Source organism: Dermacentor variabilis, chromosome 2 (assembly GCF_050947875.1).
Source record: "Dermacentor variabilis isolate Ectoservices chromosome 2, ASM5094787v1, whole genome shotgun sequence".
Classification (NCBI taxonomy): domain Eukaryota; kingdom Metazoa; phylum Arthropoda; class Arachnida; order Ixodida; family Ixodidae; genus Dermacentor; species Dermacentor variabilis.
In genome coordinates this window covers 71,159,589-71,178,133 of record NC_134569.1, presented here as the reverse complement: position 1 = coordinate 71,178,133, position 18,545 = coordinate 71,159,589, and the positions used below count along the sequence as shown (strand labels likewise).

Here is an 18,545-nt window from a genome sequence, read left to right as displayed (position 1 = left end):
TTTCGGTTTCGATTTCGGGGCTCCGGGGGATGCTATGACGTCACAGAGGAGGAAACTCAACATGGCTTGGTCACGTGGGCCACAAAAAATAGTGACGTAAAACGATGCTGCGTCGTCTGCTCGCGCGTACGCGTGCTCTCCCAGCAGAGGTAAACAACTGGCGATTCGAAGCGCATGTCGCGATGTCCGACGAATCATACTTCACCGAAAGCACGTCCTCCTCCGAGTCGGAGTCGTACGAGGACACAGACTTGTCTTGTTATGGCGACAGTGAATGCGACGAAAACAGCGCGGTCCAAAATCCAGAAAACCATTTTAGATTCGATCCGCTTGCCAGCGATGAAGAAGAGGAGAATGTCATGCCTGCCGTTCACGAGCAGCAAGTTGAGCGGAGCGGCAACGTTGACTGGTAAGATACGCTCGTTATGTTTTTATAGGCTTTGCTATATTTCTGAACGTAGATGGCGTATCCCGTATCACGTAAGCTAGGTTTTCTGCCCTTTGTCTTGTCGCGCTCTGAACTCCATTGTGCTCAAGACAGCTGGTGGTCGGCAATTGTTCTCCTGAATATTTCTTCCGAGCACTGCGACACAGCCGATTGGGTGCTACAGCTTATATCGAAAATAGCGATGTAATATGTTCTCAACTTTGCGGTCATATTTACTTGCGAATCTGTATACATATGCCGTCCTGACTCTGAAGCTAAGTACGCATGGTGTATGTTAGAGTACGAGAAACGATCAAATGTATGTTCATTGCAGGTGCACCTGTGGTCGTTGTCGTCCGATGGAAACAAACCGTGAATCGGTGTGCTGCCGCGAAATTTCGGAGGTGGCAGCTCGTGTGCCGGAAGGGGCCAAGTGTATAACTGACCACCCCACTTTTGTGCACGCGTGCCTCAACGTGCATGCTTTAGAGGTCGCATACTACACCTTGAGAGAGGACCGACCTTCGCTGGTCAACGCACCTGATATCCACACGTACGTACGAGTGCATGCTTTTTTTTAACGATTGTGAGCGCGTGTCGAGTTGACGTGCAGCAGAAGCTATCACGGGCGCATGGCGAGTCTTGCGCGTGCTGTAACGATGCAGCAGCTTGGCTTTGTAGGTTAATAACAGATTTCCTTTTGTTTTACGCAGTGCAGAACACCACAGATGGCGCTAAATTTTATATCTGTGCATACTACAGCAGTATAGCTTCATGTTACAAACCCGATACATATATTGGAACGCGAACATTTCGGCAGAGATCAGCCTGGTCGGGAGGCGAATTTGAGAGCAGACTGATCACCCATAGTCGTATAGTTTGCCACTGCAGTTGTCATGAGCAGTAAAAATGATGCAAGGTTTGTCGCTTAGCAGCCATGTTAATTTTACTTGTCAGTATGCACACATTCCAAGCCTACTTTCCATCTACTTCCCAATTTTTATTCGCAAATCCGGGAATTTATATGTACACATTGGGAATGGGTATTAGAGGTGCCCTACATTCTTTATTTTCTGCTGACTATCGTTCACAACAAATCCTGCCATTATACAAGGTCTACCATGCCCAGCAGCGCCAGCTGTCAGCATTTGCAAAAGGGTGCGCTTAATAAGGACTGTGCGATGAGGACACTTGTTTGCTTGTGGTGACACCTTGCTAGCTCAGTCCCAGATGCTTGCTAATGTTTTGTTTTTTTTGTCTCTCGTTATAGGAGATACAGGTACACTGCCTACAGGCAGTTCGTCCGCTGGATATGGATTTGGCTGGGCCGTCGTAATCGCAGAGTATTGCCCAGCTGCGTCGTCAGTGAAATAAGAAATGCTTTTCCATCAGCACGCTATGCAGGATTCAGATACCCCGAATAATAGTCAAGTTGTCCGTTTTGCCACAAATAAATGCCAACACTTCAATCGTACTTTATTTGATGTTTGTATTCGTGATGGTCACAACTCCATTCCAACATGAACAAAAAGGGAACAGAAATCTAAAAAAGAAAGTGGTTGGATAGTGGCGAAATATACCATGGCTAATTACATGCAAGCTGTATCCTCACAGCAGTCTTAGCTCGAGCAGTGATGACGAGAAAAAATGGAGATGTGGAAGTGGCTCTTTTGTGGTTTGCCACTTGACTTCAATGTGTAATTGTCAGCAGCCGAAACAAATCGCAAATATTCCGAACTGTGAGTGAATATCGAATATTGAACTGTGAATATTGCTGTGAGTGAACACGGCACCAAGCGTTGGCTCCAGAAGCCCAGTTTGAGAAATCTGTCCCTTTCTTGCACAACCCACTCTGGTTAGGCATGTGGGTTGGATGATGAGGTTGTGAAAGTGACCACAGAAGAGGACAGCAGCCAAACAGATGGTCCACTTTCTGCACAGTTCCAGGTTTCTGATGAAACAATTACTGTATCAGAACCACATTGTTCAGGCACTGAGACAGAAGGCACCACACGCTTTTGAAAGCAAACTAGCAATGATGATGCTGACTGCCTGTTTGTCACTGCTCTTGCAGCACTGCAACGCACCCACATTTGAGGAGTATTCACCAGTCACAAAAAGTAGGTCCTGCACAACATTCCCAAGTGTACCCAACATTTGTCCCCACAGGACCCTGTGCCTCATACCAGTAAATCACATCTCCACCCATCCAAGACCTCCATTTCTCTTCACCACTGTTCTAGTTATGACTGCTGTGAGGGTGCAGTGCACATGTATTAGTTATAATCAATGTTCTGACACACACCCAAACTGCTTTTCCGGCATGTCAAGCACTTATCCCACACTTGTAATCGCCTTGCTACAAGACTATGAATTTTGGTTTCCTTATAGAACAAGGGAGAGCTCTGTGACTTGGCAGTTGCTTGAAACTTAATGTGTCACAGGAACTATAACCAGTCTTTTCTTATGTAAGTTAAGAGTAATGGGCATGTCAAATAATACACTGGTAAACAGCTGGACTTAATATAGTGGCTGATTTCTGCAATTTATTAAATTGCTGTGAAGTGGTACTTCTCTGCTTCTTTTTTCTTACATGAATTGAATGAGCAGTTTTTTGGATCACAATCTTGTCGTGGCCACATGCACTTAACAGTAGCCTAGGCCAGTGATTTCACAGGTGTCGGAAAGAACATGTAAAAACTTGTGTTGGTATGCGCAAGTCCTTCATATGTAGCTACAGTAATTTACTAAAAGTTAGTTCCTTTCCATGCTACCAAAACAAAACTACAAAACTGCTTCTGGCTTCTGCAACAGAGCAGATTTCACTATGAGCTGATTTCACATGTAAACAACATGCACAGTAACAGGTTGTGCTCTGATCACGGAGTAAGACATGTAGGAGGTGAAACTCCTGTCAGCGCGAGCGAGCGCGGGCGACCAGATAAGGTCACAATTGTATGTGCCGACGGGGCCGTATACAGTGGCGGCGCTATGCGGCGCATCGTAGAAGCCGCAGCGAAAAAAAAGAATGCAGCGCCCGGGCATGCGGCTCCGGCGTGCTCTCAACAGCGGTAATTTCTTTCCAGGCCGCCAGCACGATAACGGCTTGTGACCTTTTCTGGTCGCCGCACACAGCGGAGTTTCCACTCCTAAATGTTTCATGCTCCGTGGCTCTGATACAAGCCAAAATATGTAACAATAATTACATATTGGGAGTGCAATACATCATTGTGGCAATGCACAGAACAGAAAATGACAGAGGAAATAGTGACACATAGACAAAAAAGCAGTGAGCACATTTCACATGAGAGATTTCACCATGAGCTGATGTCACATGTAAACAACACACACAGTAACAGGTTGTGCTGTGATACAAGCCAAAATCTGTGGTTTTCCTTTCCCGTAAATGACAAACATCCACGTGATAACCCAGTGTAACGGCATAGTTGGTCTGGCAATTCCTTGTGTGATGTATTCTTCAGCCATTCTCCACATTAACGCCAGTTCGCATATGATGATGAATATGGCCGTTTGGTCATTGGAAGGGAGTATCTCAATTCAATTAAGTGCTTTGCGAGCGGTGCTACTGCCAGCTTGTGCTTAACAGCAAAACCTCTGTAGTGAGCAGCCACAATTTTACACAGCTTCTTGAGATTACATTGGGTTTGATGTAATAGTTCTGTGGAAACCCGCAAGGTGGAGAGAAGTAATTAATAAAGGGAAAATCAGACATCCACCCGTTCGTAGCAATTGCTACAAAGAAACCCCATACTGGTTCCTCGAAAGAAAAGTCTCGCAGTTTAAGAAATATTCGTCCTGGTTCGGGACTCGAACCCGGGACCACCGCCTTTCCGGGGCACTGCATGTATTGCGACGAGGTGTATTGTCGTTCACAACGTTGTGGAACGCTAGGTAAAGGCACTGCAAGGGCTGTCCATAATACGGGGCTCGCTCGCGATCACAGCACGGTCTTTAGTCTTCCTCTTCAGTCTGCACATACACAGGGGCGCGTCTGCTTCATTACAATTCCCCTGGATCGAAGCATAGCCATCCTGGCGACTCAGGGCGCGGACAAGATGAGCGGGTCGTAATACGGTTTCAGGCAGTTGACATGTACTGTATCTCGTCCACGATGACGCAGGTCTGGTGGCACTGTGAGCGGCTCGACAATGTAGTTGACCGGTGAAGTAGCCTCGATACGGTATGGACCGTGATAACATGCCAGGAGTTTAGAAGAAAGGCCAGGAATGTGGGCTGGTATCCAAAGCCACACAAGCGAACCAGGAACAAAGTTGTGCGGTGGTTGATAAGTACGGTCATGTCTTGTCTTTTGACGTTCTTGAGTCTCACTAGACAGGGCACGTGCCAGCTGACGGCAATCTTCAGCATATTTGGCGACTTCTGAAAGCGGAGTATACTCTGTAGCATTAGGTTGGTATGGCAGTATCGTGTCCAAAGGGCATGAAGGCTCACGGCCATACGCAAGGAAAAAGGGGGAAAAGCCGGTATTCGCTTGCGTCGCGGTGTTGTAGGCGAACGTAACAAAAGGGAGTACGGTGTCCCAGTTGGAGCGATCGAATGAAATGTACATCCGCAACATGTCGCCAAGTGTGCGATTGAACCGCTTGGTCAGACAGTTGGTTTGGGGACGGTACGCGGTTGATTTGCGGTGAATTATCCTGCACTCAGTGAGGAGGGCTTGGACGTCTTCTGACAGGAAGTCACGGCCTCTATCACTAAGTAGTTCTCGGAGAGCACCGTGGCGAAGAACAAAATTGCAAAGGATGAAAAAAACAACGTCATGGGTGGTCGCTGCTGGCAGAGCTGCAGTCTCAGCGTAGCGAGTGAGGTGGTCTAGGCTGACAATAATCCATCGATTTCCACACCCGCTACATGGAACTAAGCCGTACAGGTTGATGCCGACGAGGTCGAACGGATGAGACGGGCACGGTAGCGGCTGCAACGGTCCTGTTAAACACTGGGTAGGTGTCTTGCCTTGTTGGCATGTAGTACAAGACGGAATGTACTTTTGCACAAAGTTGTACATGCCTCGCCAATAATAGCGCTGACGCAACCTTGTGTAAGTTTTGAGGACGCCAGCATGAGCACTTAGGGGATCAGCGTGAAAAGATGCACAGATGTCAGAGCACATAAGACGAGGTATAGCAAGGAGCCACTTCCAACCGTCGGGCATGTAGTTGCGGCGATATAGAATGTTGTCCTGCACAGAAAAGTGGGTTGCTTGGCGACGCAGTGCTCGTGTCGAAGGAACATCAGACGGAGCGGCAAGGTAGTCAAGTAACATTACAAGTGTTGGGTCCTTGCGCTGCTCTGTGAGCATGTCAATGATGGCCAACGGTGACAGTGTGGACGAGGAAGGTGATAAAGATGCCAAATTAGGCGTCAGTGGGGAGCGAGAGAGCGCATCAGCATCGGAGTGCTTGCGACCTAAGCGGTAACGTGACGCGGATGTCATACTCTTGCAAGTGAAGCGCACAACATCCCAAGCGTCCCAACGGGTCTTTCAACGAAGAAAGCCAACAAAGGACACGGTGGTCAGTAACTACGGCGAAAGAATGGCCATAAAGGTATGGGCGAAACTTGCTTAGTGCCCAGATGATCGTTACACTCCTTTTCTGTGACGGAGTAATTTCATTCTGCTTTCTTTAGAGTACGGCTCACATAAGCGACGACATATTCAGCATAGCCAGCTTTCTGTTGCGCTAAGACCACGCCAAGGCCGACTCTGCTGGCGTCAGTATGAACTTCCGTGGGAGCATCAGGGTCGTAGTGGCGAAGAATCGGCGGTTAGGTCAACAAGTGGCACAACTGCTGAAATGCTGCATCACATTCAGGCGACCACGCTGCTATGCCATTACTGGCGGAAAGTAAACTTGTCAAGGGTGCCATGATGAATGCGAAATTGCATACGAAGCGACGAAAATAGGAACATAAGTCAAGAAAACTTCTCAGGGTTTTGATAGACGTGGGCTTTGGGAAGTCTGTCACAGCGCGGTGCTTGTCTGGGTCCGGGAGGATGCCGTCTTTTAAGATATTGTGACCCAAGATGGTTAGCTTGCTCGCAGCAAAACAGCACTTTTTGAGGTTAAGCTGTGAGGCAGGCAGATGTGAGACAGGTCAGAATCTCATGCAGGTGAGCGAGGTGTCAGAAAATCGGATGAGAAGATGACGATGTCGTCGAGTTAACATAAACAGGTCTTCCATTTGTGGCCGCAAAGGATGGTGTCGATCATATGCTCAAAAGTAGCAGCCGCGTTGCACAGCCCAAAGGGCATGACGATAAACTCGCAGAGGCAATCGGGTGTGTGGTGACGAGCGACCACGTAGACTGGTAAAGTGTCGGGCTATCGCAGAAAAGGGAGAACCAACACTCGATCTCCTAGAGTAGCATTCTTTTTTTTCAATTCGGAACGCTAGCCCGTCCGGAGCGTGCCAGCCGCTCGTGTCTTGTGTAGACGCGAGCGTCTACATCATCTCTCGTGCGACACCGATGCTGCTGCCGCTACATGTGTAACGAATGCGGTTTTCGGATGATCAGGTTCGGCCATTGGAACTTGCCAGCACCCGGAGCGCAGATCCAAGGAATTGAAATGTTCTGCACCTTGTAAACAGTCAAGAGTGTCATCGATACGAGGCAGTGGATACACATCTTTCCTCGTTATCTTGTTTAGGCTCAGGCATGGCTCAGGACTGCGTGGTGCAGCAGCGTATGTAATGACCGATGCTGCTCGCCCTGTGGTTGTTGTTGCCAGGGTTCTTCAATGAATTTCTTCAATGAATGCAAGTATCATCTCGCTTGGGTGCTGGTTATGTGACTGAAAACCACGTATCCAAACCACATCCTTGCAGGGCTTTCCAGGGTGACAAAAAAAATGTGGCCCACTTTTTTTGGAGTGTTCTCAGTTGTTGAATATGGCAACACGCTCAAATTGCTGGGTTTCATCTGGCAGGGCCCGAACTCAGGCTCAACACTTAGTAGTCGATGGCTAGGTTTTTGCAATGTTGTCAGCTCCTCTGGCGCTGCACAAAGAGGGCTTGTACAACAACTTGTAGGGGGCATCTGGAACATGAACGGGTACACCACAACTCCAGCAGGTGTCACGCAGTGGCGACAATTAATAGTACAGCAGGCATGACAGGTTTCCTTAAGAAACTCCATTGGCTTGAATTGCACCTATGAAGAACTGAAGGAATCGGCAGTCGTACATGATAGCAACAAACATGCTTGCCGGTTGTTTAAGAACAGAATTTCTGCTGCACTCAATTTAAAGCTGGCAAAGGGTATTCAAGATAAGGCGAAAAAGTAACTACAACAACTTCAAACAATACAGAAGCGCTTGTGCATGACTGCAATCACTTGACGTAAACCTAGCCGCTTGTTTCGTCAAAAAAAAAATGATAAAGCAACGTGCCCGTGGCTTTGAACAAGAACAAACATTAAAAACGTTCGGGGCAATACAGTGGTCGACACATCTCACGTTTTGCAACACCTCTACACTCTGCATGGAATTAATTCAGAGCCCTTCACCATGGCATGCCCACAGCACGTGTCACTCTAGGTCATTCACTCCTACATACTTGTTAGAAATATATGACATTGATTGTCTCGTCCATATGTAACCACATCACAGACTCTCATCATCTGTGTCTTCCAAACCACTGGGGTGGTGTTCTCTTGGTGCAAACCGTGAAAGGTGGTCCTGCACTAGATCTACCTTATCCACAGCTTCAAAACGGCTTGTAAGAGGTGGTGGCACAGGGGGTAGGGCAGTCAGGTGCGCAGCGCCAAATCTGTTGCTTTCCACAAGGTCTTCAACAATTTCAAGCAATTGGCCAACGTACTCTGCAGAAGATACATGCAAACAAACAAAAGCACATCAGATTATTTTGAACTGATCCACAAGTGGGGTACCTGCCGTCTCCCTACTTTATTAATGTACACAAAGCAGGAGTGCAGGTAATCAGTTTGAAATCTAAAAAGAATGACTGCTACTAGTTGAAAACAAACACAGCCTTGAGGATTCCTGCTCTCCTTAGGCAAGCTGGAGAACTGATATGGTGCTGCATACCCCATATCCACCTTAGGCAAAAATATTTACAACCTGAACTTTTCAAAAGGGGTGACATTAATTGCAGTGAACTGTGGGTTGCTCTACAACAGAGTGAAGCACCTCTGTGCTATCACTATCTTTTGCAATCTACCGTTTGACTGTAGGCTTGTCATTGATTTTGTATATAGAGTACACCTCTTCAAGACAAACCTCAAGGGAGTGGAACATTTGTTTCTTTTAGCAGAAGTACCCCTAAAAATTATTTGAGCCCACCAGGTGCATCCATATGTTACATGTTGACACTGCATAAAACAGCCTTTCAGAGAGAGGATAATTGCAAATAGAGTAGACTGTCATTAAGATGAACTTCGTTAAGATAAATTCTTTATAAGACAAACAATGCGAGACATTTGGTTGGTTTCCCATAGTACTCAATGTAAAAGAAACCTGCTTAAAGGGCCACTGATCACCCTCCAGCCTAAAATATTTTCTAACTAGATGGTTGTCTCCGGAAAGCGTGGCCACTAATGTTTAAAAAAGAAAAACAATTAATAGCGGAGCTACAGCTATCCAAATCAAGCAACACCGTCATGCCCATTTCCTGCCATTCCCTCTCCAAGTTTTTTTCCTCTCTCCTGCCACGTGGACTAGGATCACCAAGCAAACTTTTGCCATCCTCCACCAGTGTTTGTGAGAGGTGTGAGCTCTTGTGAAGTCGGATCCTCAGGTTATGGCCCCACTTTCAAGAGTATATTTTTCTTGCATTTTACTACCCGGAGAACTTCCGTGGAGAACCCGATTGCGCAGTACTTGGCGAAAATCCCTTCCGCCATGTTCACAGATGTGTTTTGCCCTCCCTCCGCAGCCTGTCATTTAATTTCATTTATTTACTCTCAAGGCCATACAGGCATTACAGAGAGGAGTGGCAAAAGAAAAAAAAAAGCTAATGAGGCAGCACATGGTCACAAATAGCCGACTTGAACACGTCATGGTCTGTGATAGTGACGATGGATGCGGGAAGGCGATTCCAGTCTTGACGTGTTATCGGGATGAAGGCTTCAACGTATACATTGCTTTTACACTGCGGCACCCCAACCTTCATTCGATGATCAATACGGAATGACAACTGGCTCGGTGGCGAGAAAAGTGTCATTTTTAGCTCATTATTAGTGTAGTATATTTTATGAAACAGGCATAAGCGGGAAATTCGATGTCTAGTAGAAAGGAGAGGTAGTTCAAGCTTTTGCTTCATGCGAGAAACGCTGGCTAAGCGATAGTAGTTAGAGAGGATAAACCTAACTGAGCGGTTCTGAACCGATTCTATGGACTGTGTTAACGAGCTAGGGTACGGGTCCCATATCAATGAAGCGTACTCGAGTTTAGAACGCACAAGTGTTTTATGTAGTAGTTTCAACGGAACAGGAGTGAGGCGAAAATTCTGCCGAAGAAAACCAAGGGAACTGTTAGCTTTGTTAATAACATGGTGGATATGCTTCTGCCATGACAGATTATTAGTGATATGGACGCCTAGATACTTGTAGCTGTCGACGAACTGAAGAGGGCAACCGTTAAGATTATAGCCCTGAGAAATGGACTGGTTAATCTTTCGAGACACCCTCATTGCTTTACATTTGTTAATGTTTACTTTCATAAGCCATGCATCACACCAAGAAGAAATTTTATTTAGGTCAGATCGAAGAACGGAGAAGTCCGACTCATTAGAAATTATGCGGTACAGAACGCAGTCGTCTGCGAAGAGCCTTATGTTAGAACAGAATCAGGCAGGTCATTAATATAAATTTAAAAAAGAAGAGGCCCTAGGACTGACCCCTGAGGAACACTGGATGTTACATTGCATGATTTAGAGTCATGATCATTAACAGAAACATACCGTGTTCTATTCTGCAAGAAACATTCAATCCACTTAAGCAAGTTACAATCAAAATGGAGTGTGCTAAGTTTCAGTAATAGTAGTTGATGTGAGACGCTATTGAAAGCTCTCGCGAAGTCAAGGAAGACGCAGTCAATAACTGAAGCTCGATCTAAAGCGGAAGACAAATCATTAGTAAAGGTTAATAATTGAATCTCACAAGCATAATTTTTGCGATAAGCATGCTGCTGTGACAAAAAAGTATGATCATTATGAGAGTAAATATGGTACGGATAGACCTAGCATGCTCAAATATTTTTAGGGGTACTTGAACTTCTGATAGGATGAACAAATTTTCTGGTCCCTTCAAGTTCGTCTTAACGGGAGTATACTGTGTTCATACTGAAATAAAATTTCATTGCATATATCAGAGGCACGATTTAAAATAAAGCTTCCACTGCTAATGTCGAATGGTGCAATCATTTAGATCCTCCTTTTGCACCACAGTGCTGTTAACTGGAAGCAGAATGAATGTGTGTTGCTTAGTGGCGCAAGGGCCAGGTATGGCCAAAGAGTGCCACAACCACTTCTTTGCTGTTTTTACATGCAATATCGTTCTTGTAGCCCAGTATTTTGGATCGTGTATCTGAAACCAGCAATGGGAAAAGCATAGTGCCTGAATTATAGGCATTCAAGTGTTGCCTTCCCTCTGCAGTTGTGTACGCACCGTAAGTTGGAGGCTCTTTGACTGGGCATGCTACTGCCTTGCCTTTCCTTGCCTTGGGATGTTTTACCGTCCACTGACGCTCGCCCACGGAGGTTCTGCCTTGCGACCTGTCTGCATTCTCATTATAATGAAGTGCAGCCAGTTGTGACCTGTGCAGGGATATGCAGAATGTCAAAAGTGGTCAGACTGCGGTCATGTGGTGTAGCCATAACTTTGCACAAAACTCAACGAGCCAGCCTGCCTACAGTTTTGCAGTGAGACATGTCATGTACATGTTCGGCTCCCATTTTAGAAAACAATCACATACTAATATTTTCATGCAGGAACAATAAATAGTTTTCTAACACTGCAACATGTGTATTTTGAGCACATTACTCTCATCTTTTACAAAAACTAGCACACAGCTACATCAGTGTATGTAAAGAATTGGTGCTTTCTTACCTTGCCAGCATTCCATAGAAGGAAAACGTGAAGCTTTTTGGCGCGAACCTGTTAATTAGTGAATGGAATGACTCCACATTCGATGTCTGGCATGATGGTGACACTTGCTTGATGTCGATGATCAGGCGACGGTTTTCGACAATCTTCTGCAGCTTTACAAAGCTGTCAGTGCCTGATCACACAAATCAAAAGGATACAGCGTTACATACAGGCAGAAACATTTCAAAAGGCTATCAGAATAAATCATGAGTGCATCGATGAGCAGGTATACAATCCTAATTTGAAATGCATCAGCCAAACACTTTATCATAATCTCATAACGTCAAAAGTGTCATTGGTGACCACCAAGGGCCATTGTTTAGATCTGCAGCCTACGAAAAGCAAAGGTTATCCCTGCAGTATGAATGGAAAAGTCACCTCGTATGACGTAAATACCTGCAAAAATCCACTTTCTGGGCAACAGGTCCCCATGTTCACAATGCGGATAGTCGTCACTGTGGTTGCAGTGCTTATTTTGCACGTGGTTTAGGAAAGATTTCCAAACAGCCACTGCCAGCTCGCCTCTGCCCGCACCAATCTTCACCGAATAGTAGAAGTGGTTGATGATGGACGTGATCCACTCTTCAATGAGACCGCAGCCTCGTGAACGTGACACAGCCTGCAGCTTCTTTTTTAGCCCTGCACACACACAAAAAAAGAAGGCAGACCAGGCAAGTACTGTTAGCTGCCTTGCTTAAAAAGTAATTACCACATCTGCATCACCAAGAGCTATGAACTGCAGTTAGTCTTCCATGATGATGAGGACACTCTTGTGCCTAATTTTCTAAAAAAATTGGGCAGTGTTCATGAGTAAATAGCAGTCCGCACGAAAGAACACTAATGTGAACACACAACAGTTATATACGACAAGACCACTGTGCATGGTGAACAGCACAACTATGTTTGCAATGGTCAGAAATGGTCGAAATACTGCTTTGTCACAATATGGCTGCTACATTAGCAGCTTACAAGAAAGGTTATTCTTTTGGATGGAACACAATGATGACAGCACTTATGCCAGCAAAAGCTTCCTTCTGCTAATGTGACAACCTCTAATCTCCTGCTTGGCCTTCCGTGTTTCACGACAGTAGTGCTAGTGGTCATTCAAGATGCGAAGTTTCCCGGCAGACAGCAGACCAATGATACACTGAAAGCGGTGAAGCGCTCACCTTTTGCAACATGCCAAGCATCGATGAGGTGGGTGACACCAGGCCGCTCTCTTTGCATATGGCTGCGCACCTGGGTGTGCCTGTCTGTGACCAATTCATTCACATGGATTTTTCCATCATCAAGGGCCTTCAGCGCCCTCTTCAACCCTTCCAGTTCCATGGCACCACTGTTGGTGACTTCATTTGACTGCAATGGGAAGTGAAAGAAAAGTTAAAGCTGACAAAAGCAAGTATGCTGCACATACCAAAACCAGAACGGTCTCTTACCTGCACAAGCTGCACATCTATTACACGGTTGAGAGAGGTGTCCAGCAGCGAGTATGTCCCATACTTCGCACAGTAGCCTGGAGAATCGGCACGGCTGTCACCTGCCAGCTGGGCACCAGTACTGCTTAAGCAGCTCAAAAGAGACCGTTTTTCGCGTTCCCAAAGCTAGAATGAAAAGTAAACACATATATAAACAGTGTTATAGGGTCATAAGTAAGGAAAAAAAGAAGAGAGAAAGCAAGAAGTGTAATGCAATGAGACAATGCAACAACACAGCTTTATTAATGGGCAAAGTAGTATCACATAAAAAATGCATGTCATACAGTATGCGAAAGCATTACTCCACCACAGCGAAGTTTTGTTTTCGAATGTGTCCGCTTTTGAGCCGGCAGTAATCAAGACATAAAGCGGCACAATGATGAACAACGTTCTCCAGCAATGTTTGCCGTTTTCTCTCGTGGTGTCGCCTCAGAAGATCATCTTTCTTGTCAGTGATTCATTTACACAAGTCGTGCGACTGTCCTGGCAAGTGGACCTATGGGTGGCTGTTTGTAACACAGCCACCCATGGGTCTTGTGCAACGCAGTTGCCACATTGTCTATTTTGAATCCAGCCTCAAGAACACAGCCTTTCCACTGGCACCCCCCCATGTTGGGCAGTTCCCTCACAATGTGCTGGGCAGGTTTTATAGGGCACCAGAAGTCCTCATACCATTTCTGGCAAAGCAGTGCGGCGGTTAAATGATGCACCACTGTTCTGGCAGGTGGCTGTTCCAAAACAGCCACCCGTGGGTCTTATGTGACCCAGGTTGTTCAGGTTGTTGATTTTGAACCCAGCCTCAATGCCGACAACAATGGCTTTTTCGATCAATGGGGCTAGCAATGCTTTTGCATATAAAACAGGCTTCAAACAAAAATTTTTTTTTTCCGGATTAACTTCATGGCCTTGTTGATACTAAAGCTTTTTTTCTAGTGGGCACAAGCACACTGCTAATCATGCTCACCTTGTGCACAGCTAGGATCAACAGATCCCTCTGTAGGCGATCATACGTTCGCTTGGTGAAGCACGCAATACCGGCACTCTGGAGCACCCGCAGCACTTGTGTGGGACTTGACCCAGTAAACAAGATAGAGGCAGCAAGAATGACATTGCCCATGGCAAACCGCTTCTTCTTTGGCTGACTGTGCCAATACAAAGTGTGGCCATCCTGGCAGGTTGATGTGACAACGGCAAGAGAGCCAGAAACCTGCGCACACAAGAACACCCACATAGTCCTCTATACATACCAGAATGCAAGATTAAAGCTCCTATTATGCGATTACTACATAGAATTGAATGAAGAAAATTAGGACAGAACACTTGTTTTATAATAAAGCTAGAACAGAATGATTAGTGATCACTTAAGCTCGGGTATTCCAACAAACACTGCCTTCAATGATCAGTGAATTATCCGTGTGGCTTAAGTATAGCCTGCTGTTTTCATAGGTGCTTGAACACGACAGTAAAAACGTTTCTTTCCTACTGGAACTTACAACATGCAAGAAATATCTTTGCATTGTCTTTTGATACATGCATATTGGGAATGCAAGAAAAGAAGAATGGGGCTGGCAAAATGAGAGCACGAAATTTAAGTGAGTTGCAACAGCTTCGCATAAAAGCAATGATTCCCATACCTGTACTGATGACTTTGCAGGAAGGTGGCATATCCTGCAAAACTTCGTAAGCGCCAGGAGGTTTTGCTCATACACAATGAATTTGCGAGGAAATCCTGGTTGAATGGCAGAACTGTAAAACAAATTTATATTCCCTTTAGCACAACTGCTCTGATTCTGAGCTGCATCCTTCACATTTTTCCTGCAGAAGGCAGGGCTTTTCTGAGTATTACTGACAAAAGCAACTATTTAGCATGAACATCTTGACAAAACTTGTATGGTTAAAGTACCTGCATTGACCAACATATCTGTAAGCAAAGATTTGAGCCATCAGACACACTACCCCAACCTACACTACCCACATCGCTTACACCGAACACTAACACGTATCACATGAACATGTTGCCAAAATCCCCAGCAGATAAAGCAGTGTAATGTGGCCCTGGAGCTGTGGGAGGTGAAGCTGACCAGTGCATGCCTGAACGACCAGGCAGCACTCCTTGCCTGGTCGTCCAGGCAAGGAGTGCTGTATGAGTGTGTATGAGCAATTGCCAGCAGGTCGACAGAGGCCTCCACAGCCCTGGACTGAGGGCTCTTCCACAAATGTGCCAATTACCATCCTTGACAATAAAAGTTTAATCAATCGATCAGACACACTTACACGTCCACATCCTCCAAAGATGGCTCATATGTGTAATCATTTCGATCGTCCTGAAAACTGAGTGAAAATGCTTGCGACTGTGGCGTAGAGCACCTTGGGACCTCTGGCAGCACAATGTCTGCAAAATCGCACTCAGTCTGACATTCTGCAAAGAAAGATGAAAAGCTATTGTAAATGTGCACATGTTGAGGCTACATTGTAAAGAGTGAAAAACGTAGCAGCTCAGCAAGAACTTTGCGTGCCCCTAAGTAAACCCTCACCAAGTAGCCACAAGAGGCCCCTTACATGCAACTCGCCATGCACCATTATGCTACTCACAGCTATACGTATTGAAACCTCTTTTTCTAGCTGCGGAACAATGCCACGCACTCTTACCTCCACCTCACGCAGCTGGTACACTATAAATGCCTTCGGCTGCCATGACCAATCATGCAGGGCAGAACACACCAGTTCTGTACCTCACTCGTATTTCCAGCAACTGCCGCGTGCTGGCACTGCTACAACACGTCAGGCAGCTATCATTTGCTATTATGTTCCTTGTTAATTGGCAACATTAACTATTAAGGTTAATGAGCCACTTTAACTACATGTTATTGCCCGCTCTGTAGCCTACTATGTGGTGCGAGGCACATACACAAGGCCTCCTTTATGTTGCATTTAACCCAAGCTCCTCCTCATGACCCCAAGGGTCGTGGTTCGGTGCTGCATGACCACCCATTTTTTTAAAGCAATGCTGCTACAATGTCGTCATTAACTGGATCAATCAGAGAGCGTTATTGGATACTGGGGTTTGCTCAAAATGTTCTCTCTAATGCGATTGTGTTATAAGTATACGTAACGCAACAAGTGTGCTGTGGCACTGCGCCTTAAACACTTGCCTAGAAGAGAAGCATTAATTTTTTGTTTCAGGGTCCACAAGAGAAAAACCCACCTGCACTCAGTGCGTTGCTTGAAAGCATTGCACTACAAACATTACTCTCAGAGGCGAGATTCCAACACAAAAACCTAACGTGGGAGGTCGAACAATCAGCTCTATCATGTTTCAAGACCAAAAGAAACTGTCCATATTACATATACTTCACTTGAATACATAATGCAAAGTGCACATGTGATGCACAATGGAGACAGGAGAACGTGCATATGCTATTTCCACCTTCTATGCCATGTACACTTATCTGCACTATAAAATGACCCCTATCTAAAGACCGATTTCAGGTCCTTGGGAAACAAGCTATTAATATCATATGTCATACTCGAATCAGCGATCTGGAGCATGTTTTCTTGCTTTGTGAACTAAACGCATGCTTCAATAGGAGATTTGGATTCAAATCTTCAGTTCTTATCAGCCAAGATGGATTATGTGCTCATTCACAGATGCTAGACCCTGTGCCTGATGGCCAGCTGGAATAAGGCACTTATCGTACCCACTAAAATTCCTCAGAGCATACCTCCCCACTGCCCTAATTCACTGACAGAAGTCATTGTTGCTTGGGTCTTCGGTTACACTGACATCTTGAGCAATGAGGCAGGCCATCAGGGGACATGCAAATTTAAAAATACCCTATGCTGGCAGATAATCATGGGCTGTCACTCATGCAAGATTACACTCTATAATGCAAAACTTCATTAGAAAACACCTGTTTTTCATATTCAAACTCGTCACTAGTGGCACATGTGACAAGTCTCTCACATAACTGAACAAAGATCAGTCATGCTAGCTCTCTCCATACGCACCCGCAGTTCGGTTTGCACCATCTGTTTGTGAGCCGATGCTCCTCATTTTCGGACGCAGAGTGGCCTGCGTTGCTTTTACTGACACTTGTACAGTGCACTGCGTTTGGGAGTCACGTGTACTGCACGAGATTCCTTCTGTGGCTGCGCATGGGGGTGATGGCGTGGTGTAGCGCTGCCCAAGTGCTGGATCAAAAGAAAACAATCACAGGAGTCTTGGAGGCATGGTTAATGGATCATTTGTGCACACGGAGCACAGATCATAAGCAATATGCTTGCCACAATCATGCCAGTGGTTCCATTATTCCATTACAATCTAGACTTGTCACCCAGTTTTACGAGTACAAACATACGTTTGTAGGCATATTCTCCCCTCAAATACCACTACCACGACATAGATCATGCTTTGAAATTTCTAGCCTATGTAATGACACGGCAATGTAAGATCTTTTGCAAGTGCTTCCTTTAGTGTGGGTTTATCAGTAACCTTATGCGCCAAGTTGAGCTGAGTTGAGGTTTATGTAAGAAGCTACTGGTAAGACTAGCCTCGCGATTATTCTGCCGGTAATTGCTCCACCGTAGCGACGCCTTAGATCAAGAATTTGAAACAAAGATTTGAGACCCGGCACATCTATGTCAAAAATCGCCTATACTAGTTGAAATTTCGTATTCTCGGCACTTTGCAAATAAGGGTGCGATCAAAACTTACTCGCAGATACTTCGTCCATGGCCGTCATGTCCCATGAATTATCATGGTCACTGCCAACTCCAGCGATGCACTGCACAAAATATCACATACGCCAGCGTCAGAGCCACCGACAACAAACGCGCCATATCCATCACAATCGGATGTAATACACACCTGACGCTTCGGTGCAGTTGCTGCAGTCCCATGTTGAAGGAGACTGCAAGCGGAAGCGGGATACACCGTCGGCACGGCATCGGGTTTCAGGCAGCGCTTCGCCGGGATCCCGAAGTTGGCTGCATACTGACTGCGGTACGAGTCCGCCGAAAAGTGCAGTGAGCAAACCACACTAGTCTTTCTCGGCGTCCAATAGTGTCGCCCTGTAGCACGAACAAAGTCTGTCCACGCGTCCCTTTGCGCACCGTCCCGAGGGAACTTGTGAAAGGTCGCGGCGTCTCCGACTCTGCTAGGGCAGAAATCAACAACGCAGTACTTCAAAGGCATGGCGGTAGTTGTGCTCCACAGCTACCGTCCGGATGCCTCGAACGGCTCCAACAGAAAGCGCTCGCACGATGAACGTCGCCGGTTTGCGTGACGATGTGAAGCTACGATTACACGTTGGGAAACGCCAAGTGGAACAAAAGACCACGCCGAGCTGCCGAAGTATGCGACTCGCACATGCAGCGCTGTGTCTCGGTTAGCCAGGGACCAGGGCTAGCGGCATTTCATCGCTACTCGTCATACGTCACGGTTTTGTGCTGGTATGCTATGACGTCAATATTTTCGTTCCTCCACTGTGACGTC

At 46.0% G+C, this 18,545-nt stretch overlaps 3 protein-coding genes and 1 long non-coding RNA gene across 6 annotated transcripts in view; 1 reads left to right on the top strand and 3 right to left on the bottom strand.

Annotated features, from left to right (window-relative positions):
* The window catches only part of LOC142572059 (protein 5NUC-like), a 93,117-nt gene that overhangs the window by 21,303 nt on the left and 53,269 nt on the right, over positions 1-18,545 (bottom strand). The gene's annotated exons all lie outside the window — the stretch shown is intronic.
* LOC142572061 (P2X purinoceptor 7-like) lies at positions 121-1,901 on the top strand. Its single transcript, XM_075680882.1, has 3 exons — positions 121-409; positions 762-980; positions 1,698-1,901. The coding sequence occupies exons 1-3, from the start codon at positions 183-185 to the stop codon at positions 1,849-1,851; spliced, it is 600 nt and encodes a 199-aa protein (XP_075536997.1). The 5' UTR covers positions 121-182; the 3' UTR covers positions 1,852-1,901.
* On the bottom strand, positions 1,892-14,247 carry LOC142572060 (uncharacterized). Its single transcript, XM_075680881.1, has 7 exons — positions 14,016-14,247; positions 13,013-13,177; positions 12,746-12,932; positions 11,973-12,215; positions 11,538-11,709; positions 11,097-11,245; positions 1,892-8,291 (listed from the first exon to the last, which is right to left on the bottom strand). Exons 1-7 carry the CDS (start codon positions 14,166-14,168, stop codon positions 8,074-8,076), a joined length of 1,287 nt encoding a protein of 428 aa, XP_075536996.1. The 5' UTR covers positions 14,169-14,247; the 3' UTR covers positions 1,892-8,073.
* On the bottom strand, positions 17,066-18,184 carry LOC142572063 (uncharacterized). Its single transcript, XR_012825996.1, has 3 exons — positions 17,919-18,184; positions 17,766-17,835; positions 17,066-17,242 (listed from the first exon to the last, which is right to left on the bottom strand). It is a non-coding gene; the product is annotated as an uncharacterized LOC142572063 (long non-coding RNA).